Here is a 14,552-nt window from a genome sequence, read left to right as displayed (position 1 = left end):
GGTAGCCAGAAGGGCAGAAGTTGTCAGGAAATATTTTGTGGAAGAGGGAACATTTAAGAGCGGTCCTGAATGATGGTTCAAGTTTGGCTGAGTCAAGACAAGTGAAGGGATGATATCCATTGTGAATGAACAGAGTTGGTAGAGAAGAGTTAGTTTTAGAGATTTTAAAGATATGATGAGAAATTTAGAAATTATTTTTAGGAAACAGCACATCATTTTAAAATTCTTTATTGAATAATAATGTAAGTGTTGTTTTTCTAAAATTGTATTTAAGTGTTTTTCCAAACATTCTAGTCTCAATGTTTTTGAAAGGAGTTTTTGCAGCCTATCAAAAAGTGTTTCCATAACCTGTAAAGTCAGTTTGAATGTAAGAATTTTTTAAATGCCAATATTCTGGGAATGTTCAAGTACTAAAATAAATGAGAACAGGATATTTCTATTTTTCCAAAATACATTTTTCGCAGTAGTAAAAGCATCTGTTTTCCAGAGGATCCTCTACATGTACATGATTATGGGTTGTGTCTACACAATGTCAAACATGTGAATGAACCCTAGCGTTCCATGGAAACCATGCTTGGGGATTTTTAAAGTAATGATTTTGGTTTTAGTTAGATAATTATAGATCCTGCTGTCAGTCTGACCCTATTTCTAACACATTACATAATATAACTCTTTTGTTTCACCATGTATATCAAAGGTAGAGTCAAGATGAGATATTATATATTTGATTTTAATAGCCAGGTATTTTATTTATCTGTTTACTTATTTGACATTTAATTTTCTTGAGAAAGGCTTTGTTTTAACTTTTCAGTCTGCAGTTTAAACCCATGAATATTTGTTACTTCAATGAACATTGAGGATATAGCCTATCACATATGATGCTAGATCCTATATATATCTACCTTTTCAGATATCATTAAATACACTTAATATACAAACATTCTTACCTCAATACCAAAATCCTGTTAAAACATAGGTTTGCATATAATGTAGGTAACAACCTATGCTTTCTATCAGAGTGCTAATCATAGTGTTAACAGTTTGCTTTAATTATCTTGCTTTTGGTCTGGGATTATTTAGATTCATTCTAGTGGATATTTATTTTAATAACAAAAACTAACATGTTAACATTGTGTAATTCATTATTTGGGTTTTGTAGGTGGAGGATACAGGAAGATACACATGTCTGGCATCCAGTCCTGCAGGAGATGATGACAAAGAATATCTAGTGAGAGTGCATGGTAAATTTGGCAAAAGCTCCTACAGTCTATCATACACACACCTGATTAGAAAAACCTGGGACAACACCACAGCACATCACAAGATATGTTTATAAGTTAGGGAATATATATTTTGCAAATCTGATTCTTATATTTGACTAATCAAATGCTGTTGGGGGCAGTTCATGGATTTTTTTGAGTTATTTGATTAGTTTCTGCATTAATAATTTGTATTCATTGGTTTAAAATAATAGAATATAAACTATGATGAAGAAAATTTAAAAATCCAGAATCTCATCAAAGACTTTTTTGCATATAAATGTTTTGTCACAAAAATATGATGATAGAAAATGTATGTTTATATAGTTTACCTATAGAATTTAACTTGCTTTTATCTCAATACTTTGGTGAACATTTTCATGTCAAGAAATATATTTTTATAACATAATTTTTAGGAATAATTTAAAAACTAACAGAAGATCTTTGGTTCATTCTCATAGCCTGAATGACTAGGCAGTGCAAACTATCTGGGATTTAAGTGCCCCCATCATCCCCACATACAAATTAAACCTGCCATTAATTGACATGCAAATTCTGCTTAAAAAAAAAGCCACATGAAAAAGACTTTCAGTGTATTATGATGGGCACTCTCTGATTCAGTGATTTTTAAATCTTATGTTCAGATAAAATTATTACCAAGTTTATAACCTGGACAAGGGATCCCTTCTTTGTGCCTCCGTTTCTTTACTGTCAAATGGTGAAAATAATGCAATTTTATTACTTCTATCATTCATGTGGTTGTTGAAAGGATTTCTTTACTTAGTGTACATGAAAGTGCTAAATAAGGTAAAAAGACTTCCGTTTGTAATTATCTAGGCTATAAATTAAATGAGTAATGTTTTAATTTTATGACTCTTATTATTTCATATAGCAGAACCAACATTTTTTGGTTACCTATGATAATATAGATCATGTTACAGCTCATTTTTTTAAAGCTTTTGTTGTATTTGTTCTCATACCCAGTACCTCCTAATATTGCTGGAACTGATGAGCCCCAGGATGTCACTGTGTTACGGAACAGACAAGTGACATTGGAATGCAAATCAGATGCAGTGCCCCCACCTGTAATTACTTGGCTCAAAAATGGAGAACGGCTACAGGTAAATTTTTTGATAAGCTCCACAAATTCCTTTTTGAGATTAAAAAATAAAAAATCAGCTCTAGGACCTTTGCTAGGTACACAAAACCAACTAACATCAGGCTACTTATTATTCAACATTGCAGCAGTAAGCACAGGGTTTTTAAATTAGCTTTATTATTTGCTTTATTATTTGCCTTTGCCGGGGTAGTTAATAGTTGGTCATGGGTCAAAGAAAGCTATTTAGATTCATGACACTCTGGAAATTTGCCAAAGTATGCATTTCCTTGTGCCCTTGCATTGAAGTCTGATTTGAAATACTCACCTATTTGTTAAGACAGAAGAAACCAACAAAGTCTCAAAATAACTGCCACATCTCTAGGGAGAATGCTTCTTTTACTGAATTTCCCTTGTCTAAGCTTGGACCCCATGAGTGACCCCAAAGATACCAGGTGTCTGAGACTGGAATCCGTGAAGAACCAGTTACTGGCTGTCTAAAACTTGCCATGCTCAGATGATACCTACCTGCTGTCATAGAGTGTCAAAGGCCAGGATCTTCAGTAGCCTTTTAGAGACTACTGAAAGCTTTGACTGTGAATGTTTTGATTGTGATTATCCTAGTGATTTTTTTCTTCTTTGTTCTTCCTCATCCTCTTATTGTAACCTATACTTTGTTTCTAATAGTTAATTACAAAAGGAGATTATGTCCCCTAACATCTAAGACATAAAGACTTCCACCACCACTAAACCACACAAACACCAAATATGGAGGGGCTGGGTTCTAAGAGTTACTAACATGCTAAATCATCATGCATATCACTTAACCCTCCGGTACTTCAGTTTCTCTATTTATTGTGTGCCTACTAGAATACTAGGTGCCATGATTGCTACTGAAAATAGGCTTTACCCTCAAGGAGCTCACACACTATCTGAGAAGACAGGTTAGTCAAAGATTATAGAATGGATACCACTAATAAATTGTATATTAGAAGGATATGTAGAAACAGAGATGAGAAGCAAAGAACCCAGACTAAAGGGTAAGGAACAGCCCATGGAAGTCTCTAAAGATGAGCTCAGTTTTAAAGGATCAGTATATACTGGGTGAGGCCGGAGAAGAAAGTGATTCCAATTACAGGTAATGGCATGTACAAAGCTATTACAAGAAAAGGAAGGCTGCTGGTCTGAGAACTGCAAGTAGCTTGGTATACCTGAAATAGATGTTGGTTAAAATCTTTGCTGATTCCCCATAGATTTCAGGATCCTGGTTAAACCACACAACTGAGCTCACAAGCCCTTTCATGCTCTGACTTTGCCTCCATAGTCTGATCTCCCATGTGTGCACTTTACTCCAGACCATTAGGGGTAAAGGTAAAAACTGAGTGAATGTTGATGATGGAGAAGTCTAGGTTGATCCCAGGTTGACCAAGTGATGGCAATCCTAGGAAAGGGTAAGTTCACTAGTGATGAAAAATGAAAAAAAGATGAGTTCAGGTTTAGACATTTTGAGTTTGAATTACCTATATTTTCCAAGAGGAGATTGCAGAAATCATTTAAAAATATTGGCCCGTATTTCATCAAAAAAGGCTTTGGTTTCATGGTCCATATTTACTTAAAAAAAAAAAAGCGGCCTTTGATGTAATCATCATGGTATAATCTCTTGTTGAAGTCATAAGTTTGTAGGAGGTTGACTAGAAAGCAGAGTATGAGAGTCCCAGTTAAGTGAAAATAAAGCTTTAGGCAATAGTAACAATTACAAGGTGAGCATAGGAAAAAAGAAGATGAATGAGACTGAGCAGGAGGACTCAGAAATAGGATTAAAAGTAGGAAACACTGGTGTATTAAAAGTCAAGGAAAAGGTCGGGGGTGGTTAACAAAGGCCACAGAAGGTACAATAAAGTTGTGTCCATTAGCTTTGGTAATACATATAGGTAATTAAAGACCTGAGCAATGGTTCTTCAAAGAGTGATCGAAGTAGAAGGCAGGTTACAGTTGTTTGGAGAGTAAATGGAAGAAGAGGAAGTAGAAGCAAGCGTGAACTGTTCTTTAAAGATTTCTGTATGTGTATTTGCTGAAAGAAAGAGATTGAAGACAGAGGAAAGAGAAAGATCAGTTTATATGACAAGTTATGTTGGATAGGGGAGGTATGAGACCCAGGCACAGTTGAATGGGTTAGCCTTGTCGAGAAGGGTCATCCATTTTCTGCAGAGATGGGGAAATAGAAAAGAAGGTTGCATTCATACCCAAGGTGGGAGGAGGGGAGAACTGCTGGTGTGGGGCTTTAATTTTCTCAGTGGAACAGGAAGTGAGATTATCAGCTAAGAATGAGGTTCTATCAGGAGACAAGTTAAATTTGGAAGAATTATAGGTGGTCTGTGGAAGGAAAACCAGAGAAAATTGTAATGAGACTTAATAAGTTAGCAGAAAGTACTGATATTCATGGAAGAGAAACATTATGAGAATCAATCTGAGCCAGATGTGGTGGTTCACGCTATAATCCCAGCACTTCGGGAGGCCAAGGCAGGATTGCTTAAGGACAGGGGTTCAAGACCAGCTTAGGCAACATGGCAAGACCCCACCTGCATAAAAAAAAAATTAGCTGGGTATGGTGGTGCACATCTGTAGTTGTAGCTACTGAGGATACTGATGTGGGAGGATTGCTTGAGCCCAGGATTTTGAGATTACAGTGAACTATGACAGCACCACTACTGCAGCATGGGTGACAGAATAAGAATCTGTCTCTTAAGAAAAAGAAAAATCACTCAAAGTTTTTATTAGCCTAAAACTCTGCTATACCCATATAAAAGTTAAAAATTAAAATATTTTTTATAGAACTTACTATACCTATTTAAGAAATCGCTTATCCTCATCAAAGGTAACATAATTTTATCACTAATAGCCCCAATAGAAAGGACTAGAGAAAATGTGTGAACTTTTAAAATAAATGGACCTGAACTGCATATTTTACTTCGAGCGATGTTTTATTAGAAAGATATATGTATCTGGGACCAAGCTCATACGGTAGAGAAATCTTATTTGGACTATTCCTGAAATGCTTTCATCTTAGGTACAATGAGAGAATATCAATCTTTGATGCTATCTGGAATTTTTTAACAACTATGATCATATATTTTATCCTTAAATTACTTGTTTATATATGTAGCTCTCCAATTAGACTTAATAGCAGAGATTAGGTTTCATTGTGCTATGTTTTCATAATTTTTGGTCTATGCCTAGTTATAAAATAAATTCTTAAGAAATATTTGTGGTAGTTTATTTACTTATTTTTTAAAAATATTGGAATACAATGTTTTCCTCTAAGTTAACCAAAGTTAGTCAGCAGGCTTTCAGTTATAAGTGACAGAATTCAAATTCAAACCAACTTAAATGAAAAGGAAAAACAAAAAGGAAATGTATTGGCTACAATAATTGGTGAATTTCCAGAGGCTCTAACTATATAATGAGGCATCTATCCTTTCTCTGAATGAACTCTACTTGTATTGCCTTAGATTCAGGACAGGCTGTTTCCACATGATAAGACTGCCACTAGGCTTAGGTCATCCTCACAACCTATGATTCTAGGAAAAAGGGCACATCCTTTCCCTGACACTCCCAGCAGAGTCTAGAGGAGGACTCTGGTAGGCCTGACTTAAGTCACCTGCCCATTCCTGAATGGGTCATAATTGTCAAAGGAATTGGGGGCATAACGTCACTCATTAAAACAGTTCCCAGGGATTTTTGATACTACGAAAATGGTGGAGGAGCAGACAAAAGCATGCTGACAGACAGCAGCTCCTGTTACTTACCATTGCTCATTAAAACAGTTCCCAGGGATTTTTGATACTATGAAAATGGTGGAGGAGTAGACAAAGCATGCTGACAGACAACAGCTCCACAGTTTGCTATAGTTACTTTTGATGCTGTGAAATAATATTTACTCTCTTTTCCTGACATTTTAATGGTAAATTTATTTACTTGCTGAATCCAGGCAACACCTCGAGTGCGAATCCTATCTGGAGGGAGATACTTGCAAATCAACAACGCAGACCTAGGTGATACAGCCAATTATACCTGTGTTGCCAGCAACATTGCAGGGAAGACTACAAGGGAATTTATTCTCACTGTAAATGGTAAGAAAAGGTATTCATTGTTCCACAATTTAAAAATCTGACCAAGGGCATTCAAAGAGATGATAGCTTTTTCTTATGTGCATACTAAATGAAGCCTTGTACTTATCTTACTGCTTTTGAAAAAGGCAACATGGAGTATTTGTATTAGATCTATACTGCAAATTAACTCAATTTCCAAAAAACAAAACTAGAGATATTTTAGTCTATCTTAGAGAATATGTCCAATTACTGTTAGCATATCATGATGTTTTATGTCATTCAGAATCAGAACCATTGAGGAAGTCAATACACTAAATCACTGGATGACCAATAGCCCATCATTTAGTTCACCTTTATTGATGGTGGCTTGAGAGTACATATGTGCCAAACAGAGACTGCCATAGGACTGTAATTTTGTTAAATATAGTATCTGAATGCCAACATTTAGGAATATAGACTTTTCCTCAAAACAGTCTATTGGATATTTAATATATAAAATTTTACAGAATAGTGGGTGACCCACACAACTAATATCTCTAATACTAAAATTAAAATTCAGGCTGTCTATTCCCATATGAACTCAATCATCAACAAAATGCATGCTCTGAGAATTGCATGATTGATCACAGATGTGCTTTTTGTTAAAACAGCCCACTTTCTGTTCTTCATTTAAAGTTTCAGTGTTAACATTCTCTGACCATTATTTGGCCAAAGAGAAATAAGAAATATCATCTTTAATTTGCATCAGACTAGAGCTGAGTTTCATTTAAGCCTCTCTCACAGTAAGCCAGATTTCATACACCATATTAGAGATTTAAAATCCCCCTGCCTACCTACCCTTTATTTTTAAACGCAAAGTATCTCGAGTAAGACTTCAGTAATTAAACCTCAATTATATTTATACTAACCTAGATTCATGTAGACAAAGCTATACATTTGACTCGAAGCTCATCTTATATTACATCTTCAGTGTCTTCATGCAGGCTGTGTTATTTAGTATTACTGAATTTTTTCATGTGCATCTCTTGTTCAGTTCCTCCAAACATAAAGGGGGGCCCCCAGAGTCTTGTAATTCTTTTAAATAAGTCAACTGTATTGGAATGCATCGCTGAAGGTGTGCCAACTCCAAGGATAACATGGAGAAAGGATGGAGCTGTTCTAGCTGGGAATCATGCAAGGTAACAATACTGGAAAATTAAAAAATGCTGTGAGACCTGAAATACAAATTCTTAAATTTTTTTTCTACTGCACTATTTTGGTCTCATTATGTTTAGAATTCGCATTTCATCTTAATACAATAATCAAAATGTAGTATTTTATTATTTTTCTGAGACAGAGTCTTGCTCTGTTGCCCACGCTGGAGTGCAGTGGCATGATCTTGGCTCATTGCAACCTCCGCCTCCTGGGTTCAATTGATTCTCCTGCCTCAGCCTCCCAAGTAAACTGAAATTACAGGTGCATGCCACCACGCCCAGCTAATTTTTTGTATTTTTAGTAGAGATGGAGTCTCACCATGTTAGTCAGGCTGGTCTCAAACTCCTGACCTCAGGTGATCCGCCCACCTCAGCCTTCCAAAGGGCTGGGATTACAGGCACGAGCCATCACTCCAGGCCCAAATTTAGTAATTTAAAAGCATAATCCCTGAGGCTTATGTTTACATAATGATTATAATCCATTCAAGATCACAAGCCCATCTGTTATGCACCTTTGCGTCGTAACTTTTTCTTCCACCAAGGGTATTGTAAACATGTGTCATCTGAAACAGGAAAAAAACTGAATGGATTTCACCAAGTGTTTAACATTTCCCTCAGTCAAAATATGAATAATCAAAAAAGGCTGATTCAGAAGACTTCACTTGTGGTTTCTCTTGCAGATATTCCATCTTGGAAAATGGATTCCTTCGTATTCAATCAGCACATGTCACTGACACTGGAAGGTATTTGTGTATGGCCACCAATGCTGCTGGAACAGATCGCAGGCGAATAGATTTACAGGTTCATGGTAAATACACTTTATAGATGACATCCAGTCTCTGTGTCAAATGCTCTTTGATAGCCTAAACTAGTGAGGTCATAAAGATCTTGACATTGAAGGCTAGTTAAGCAATTTACATTGTATTATGAATAGTCAAGCCCCAAGTTTTCTCCTTAGTATAGTTAATATCATCACAGCACTATTAAAATTCACAGAGCCTTGTTTGCTCATAACTATGAGGCCAGTTAACAATGACTAATTTCAGTTCAGCAGAAATATTTCAGATGGCACACTATTTCCTGACTGTGTTTCCTTCTTATTTGGTGACATTGTCTTAGTTCCTCCATCTATTGCTCCGGGTCCTACCAACATGACTGTAACAGTAAATGTTCAAACTACTCTGGCTTGTGAGGCTACTGGGATACCAAAACCATCAATTAATTGGAGAAAAAATGGGCATCTTCTTAATGTGGATCAAAATCAGAACTCATACAGGTAAGGATAATTTAATTGAAAACTCCCACCAACTATTTAGAAACAGTTTGTAATGAATCAACATTTTAATTCTATCAGTGGGGCCAGCAAATCTATGGACTATAACAAATTAGCTAGCATATAGAGGGTTTTTTTTTCCTTAATATGGACTTAGGTTTTCAGCCTAAAATATTTTTCTGAATTATAGGTCATCTTTTCCATACATAAACCCTGTGGATGAATGTCAGTGATTTTATATAGGATTAGATTTATATCCTGCCTTGTTTAGTACCTTTTAGAATTTTATAAAGGTAAAGAATAAGAACATCATTTTATATAAAAGAAAAACTTTTGTAAAAATAAATACAAGCTTTAGTTATAGAATAAAAGTCAAATTTTACACCTTAAAATACAATTTAGATATTGGCAGAATGTGTGTAGGGAGGAAAAACAGCATTTCCTCCACTTTTTTTTTTTTTTGCCTTTTTCCAAGCTTTACTGCCATAGCTCATAATATGGCAATATCTATTTTTCAAAGGCTAAACTTTAAATCACTAAGAATTTCTGATGTTATAGGTGAGCATCATTTTTTGGATCTTACCTGAGCTATTAGATCATTACTCTGTCAAACATTTGCTGTAGCACTAAAAACAAATACTCTCTTATGTCCACTTTGACAAAAATCAGTTCCAATACACCAGGAAATATAAAACTAGGAGTGCCTCAGTTGAAATTCTATCATGTCTCTTTTTCACCCTTTTAATCTTTTGGCATTGGGAGGTTCAGTGACTTGCAAGTATACACTGTATGGAAAATGTGCTATGCTTTTTAATAAAAAGGTGTGTCAAATATGTTTTTATTAATGTTTTTATTAAACCATTTCTATCATGCATAGTATGAAGTAAAGTAGATATTCTAATTTAGATTTACTTTAAATCATGTATGTGTATTTACTAAACCTCCTAAAATGTGAAGTGTTCTAGATTTTAGTTTTTTATATATATATATACACACACACAGACACACACACAGTTGTTCAAAACTACATATAGATAGATATAGATATATAGATATTGCCATATTATCTACAAAGTAGCCACACATTTAAGGAGACATGTGAAGTAGGTAAAGGGGTGAGACACACAGACTTGTCATTAGTCATCTGTCAGTGGAAATAAACAAATATCAACCTGCTAGGTTATTGTAAAATTTAGAGATAATTTATGCAAAGCATTTAAGATGGTGCCAGGAGTGAATTTGATGCCCAGTAGACAGTGGCTGTTATCAGAATTCTCATTGTACTGTATTTCTCCTAGGAGAGCAAGGTTGATCATGATATAAGCATTCAGAGAATGTAAGATTCCCTCTTCAGACAATCCTTCCAAGAATTACTTCCTGTAAATATTACATCAAGTTTGAGGCTCTAGAAAGCCACTGCCATATAAACAAACTGTAATGCATAAAGTTTGCCTCAGGCACATGATGTTAATTTTAACATGAGGGAAGAGTACTGTTTTCATCAATTTACAACATGGTACCGTGTTAAACTAGCTGGGAAAATTTATGAAAACCTACATATAGTATCTCATGCTTTGAAATCTGTCTTCTAGGCTCCTTTCTTCAGGTTCACTAGTAATTATTTCCCCTTCTGTGGATGACACTGCAACCTATGAGTGTACTGTGGCAAACGGTGCTGGAGATGATAAAAGAACTGTGGATCTCACTGTCCAAGGTAGAACTGGCTTGGAACATGGATTGAAACATGATAATGCTATCACTTCATCATTCCACTACTTTACAAAAGGGATCCCTTTTCTTTCCTTTTTTTAAACATTTATTTTAAGTTCATGGGTACATGTGCGGGTTTGTTATATGGGTAAACTTGTGTCATGGGGGTTTGTTGTACCGATTACTTCATCACCCAGGCATTAACCCAGAAATAAAAGGAGGAATCCCTTTTATACTTACCTAACTTTCACTTTCAGCACAAAAAGATGATGTATGATAAGTCTCTGGAATTCTTTAACAGTTGGAAATGTGTAGTTTTTTCTCTTTTTGTTGTTGTTTAGTTCCACCTTCCATAGCTGATGAGCCTACAGATTTCCTAGTAACCAAACATGCCCCAGCAGTAATTACCTGCACTGCTTCAGGAGTTCCATTTCCCTCAATTCACTGGACCAAAAATGGTATAAGACTGCTTCCCAGGGGAGATGGCTATAGAATTCTGTCCTCAGGTAAGACCAAGCTCAGTGATTTCACATCTATCGATTGTATTAGTTATTGATGCATATTCTTACCTGGTCTTTGTTGCACTAGAATAAAAGAATAAAATATGCATGCATTCTTAGACTTAAAAATCTGGAAAACAGATTGTTAAAACATATTTTTCACATAGGAAGGGGATCTAGGGAATGAAAGAAAAAGAAGTCTGGAAACAAAATAATATTTAAGACTGATCTGAATATAATAAACATGATCACCGGTATTTATGTGTATATTTACCAAACCTAAGGTTTAACAAATTCCCGAGTTACCTGAGAGTGAATCACACTTATTTCATTGGCCAAATGGAATGTCTCTTCATTTAATGAACATTCAGTGCCTCAGACAGGATATATACTCTACTAAGATTCTGAGACTATATAACTAAAATAGGGTTCTAGGTTTCAAGGCTTTTAAAATTGAGTATATAAGACTGAGTAGTGAGTTCTGTGAAGGAAAAATGTTTATAGTGGTAGTAACCCTCATTTATACAATTTATAGTATTGAAGAAAAAAAAATCACCTAAAGTATAGGTGATTCACATTGGTATTTCTAAAACTTATCCTACACTGGGGAAACACAATAGAGATAAAGTAGTAACTAATATCCTGGGACTTTATGAGTATGTGCATATTATTCTAAGAGAATTTGTATGGAAGGGAAATAGTGGAAAATTTGTTCCCAGGATGCAACTTGGCTTTCAAGACAAATTATTTTGACTATAGAGTGATAGCCATTCAAATCATAAAATATATATAAATATATGTATATTTAGAATAAAGTATTAGGCTAAGAAAACAATTTAGAACTTTCTCAAAATATTAAACCCAGCAAGTTCATTCCTAGGTATTTACCCAAAGAAATGAAAACATTGGTCTACACAAAGACTTATATGCACATCTTCATACAGCATCATTTGCAATAGCCAAAAAGTGGAAACAATTCAAATGTCCATCAGCTGATAAATGGATAAATAAAATGTGGTATATCCATGCAATGGAATTCTGTTTGGCAATAAAAAGGAACAAAATATTGACAAATGCTACAGCAGATGAACCTCAAAAACATTATGCTCATAGTGAAAGAAGTCAGACACAAAGGACCACATACTGTATGATTCAATTTATATGAAGTGTTCAGAAAAGGCAAATCTGTATAATCAGAAAGCAGACTAGAGGTGGGCTACGGCCAGGGTTGGAAGTGGGGAATGACTGTAAATGAGCACCAGGTTTCTTTTGGGGGTGATGGAAATATTCTAAAATTTGATTGTGGTGATGTTTGTATAACTCTGTAAGTATACTAAAAATCATTGAATTGTGCATTTAAATGAGTGACTCTTATGTAAATTATGCCTCAATAAAGCTGTTAGTAATAATTTAAGTACTGTGCTAGGCACTTCAGGGGATACAAGTATGAATATAAGCCAAGCACCACCATGCTAGTTGCAGAAAACACACAAAAGAGAGTCAAATTTTATTGAACAACAACAACAAAAAACTGAGATGCAGTATACATTAAAAGTTTTTTTTTCCTTTTTAGGAGCAATTGAAATACTTGCCACCCAATTAAACCATGCTGGAAGATATACTTGTGTCGCTAGGAATGCGGCTGGCTCTGCACATCGACATGTGACCCTTCATGTTCATGGTATGGAAGGCTATTTACTCACTCATTCAAAGTTTGCTGGGTTTGGGGAGGTTTTTCTGTTCATATTTATTCTGAAAGGTGGTACTGTCTAGAGCTATGAACCATAGTAATATCTTGGGGACATGAAAGCCTGGTAGATATTTTTAATAGGCTAAAAAAGGCGCACAAATGACAAACTACTCAAAGTAACTCCAAAATAATTTTTCTTCTTGGAGTTTTATAATCTGTTCCTGACTCTAGTCTTCCAGTGGAGTTCTTCTAATGGAAACTGGCTACTGTAGCAAGACTCAAAGAATGCAGTGTGGCCAACATTCACTTTTCTCTTGGGCAATCAAATCACTAATATTTTAGAATTATATTATTAATTTATTTTATTCTAAAATAAAATATAATATATAATTCTAATTATATATTATCACTAATATTTTAGAATTATGAATTTGGGTATTTTTAAGCTCATTACTATAATAGACATGGTTTCTATTAACTAGTGCTATTACTTCTTTTTGTTGATTGGTTTCTTATAGAGCCTCCAGTGATTCAGCCCCAACCAAGTGAACTACAAGTCATTCTGAACAATCCTATTCTATTACCATGTGAAGCAACAGGGACACCCAGTCCTTTCATTACTTGGCAAAAAGAAGGCATCAATGTTATCACTTCAGGTACCTACCACTGTTTCTATCAAGAAAATCATAGCACATCAGTGTTTTATAATTCAAATCGGCGTGATTGTTTTTAATGAAAAGGTTTTTTTTTTTTTTTTTTTTTTTCACCCTGCTTTTGTAACTGTGATGTAGGCAAAAACCATGCAGTTCTTCCTAGTGGCAGCTTACAGATCTCCAGAGCTGTCCGAGAGGATGCTGGCACTTACATGTGTGTGGCCCAGAATCCAGCTGGTACAGCCTTGGGCAAAGTCAAGTTAAATGTCCAAGGTACCTAAATAATTCATCTCTGTTTTCAATTCAAAGATGTTTGTAACAATGTCTACCAAATATTTATATATCTAAATTGATTATGCTGCTGTTCCCCCATAGTTCTCAACATTCTTAGTTTGTATTATCCTACTGGTTTTTCTATCACTTTTATGAAGAAAGTTTAGTGTATTTTATTTTTTTGGCCATTGTTTGTATAAGAAAACACAGGCATCTAATCCTATTTTGAACTTCTATGAACCTCTATTTGATACTCTATTTCATTATATAGGTAAAACTCTTCCCACTTATTTGGAAACCTATGAAAGGGCTCATAATAAGGATTTTCTTTCCAAGTGTTTACAATAGGCTAATCACCACTTAGCTATTAGCCTGGATATTCTATTGAGTTGTAATGCATCACTATAAAGAAGCATATGAAATAACTGAATAATCATATTTTTTATAGCAACAAAATTATTTGGTTGAATTTGTGCTTGCCATTACATTTGTATTTCCAAGGGGACAGTCTATTCAGAGCAGTTAATTTTTTTCCAAAATATTTTCCAAAACTTGGTGTTCATTTTGGAAGTTTAAATACCTAAAGTGAATCACATAATTTATGTAAATGAGTGACATAAGAGTCACTCATTTATGAATCACATAAATTATGTAAGTGTATTAACATAATTTTGTTGATACAGCTTAAATTTTCTAGACATGCAAGCCCTCATGACTATATGTTTATCTCCTCATCTAAAATCGACTATCACTTAACATTTATTTGTTAGCTAGGGACTAGTTTTCTGAAGTGTGC

General features: G+C 34.8%; 1 protein-coding gene across 7 annotated transcripts in view; it reads left to right on the top strand.

Moving 5' to 3' along the window:
- HMCN1 (hemicentin 1) overlaps nt 1–14,552 on the top strand; it is a 499,395-nt gene that overhangs the window by 418,291 nt on the left and 66,552 nt on the right. For all 7 annotated transcript variants that reach the window (XR_004179456.1, XM_031657606.1, XM_031657603.1 and 4 more), the window contains 11 exons: nt 1,160–1,241; nt 2,244–2,380; nt 6,344–6,485; nt 7,498–7,642; nt 8,338–8,465; nt 8,777–8,933; nt 10,523–10,644; nt 10,982–11,146; nt 12,714–12,821; nt 13,349–13,486; nt 13,622–13,756. Coding sequence is in view for 6 of the 7 variants with exons in the window: in XM_031657606.1 (XP_031513466.1) it covers nt 1,160–1,241; nt 2,244–2,380; nt 6,344–6,485; nt 7,498–7,642; nt 8,338–8,465; nt 8,777–8,933; nt 10,523–10,644; nt 10,982–11,146; nt 12,714–12,821; nt 13,349–13,486; nt 13,622–13,756 (1,459 nt within the window). In the remaining variant the exon portion in view is untranslated. The remainder of the gene's footprint in view (nt 1–1,159; nt 1,242–2,243; nt 2,381–6,343; nt 6,486–7,497; nt 7,643–8,337; nt 8,466–8,776; nt 8,934–10,522; nt 10,645–10,981; nt 11,147–12,713; nt 12,822–13,348; nt 13,487–13,621; nt 13,757–14,552) is intronic.

The sequence above is a fragment of the Papio anubis genome, chromosome 1 (genome assembly GCF_008728515.1).
Source record: "Papio anubis isolate 15944 chromosome 1, Panubis1.0, whole genome shotgun sequence".
NCBI lineage: Eukaryota > Metazoa > Chordata > Mammalia > Primates > Cercopithecidae > Papio > Papio anubis.
The sequence above is the reverse complement of the archived record's forward strand: the minus strand, read 5'-3'. Positions and strand labels throughout refer to the sequence as shown.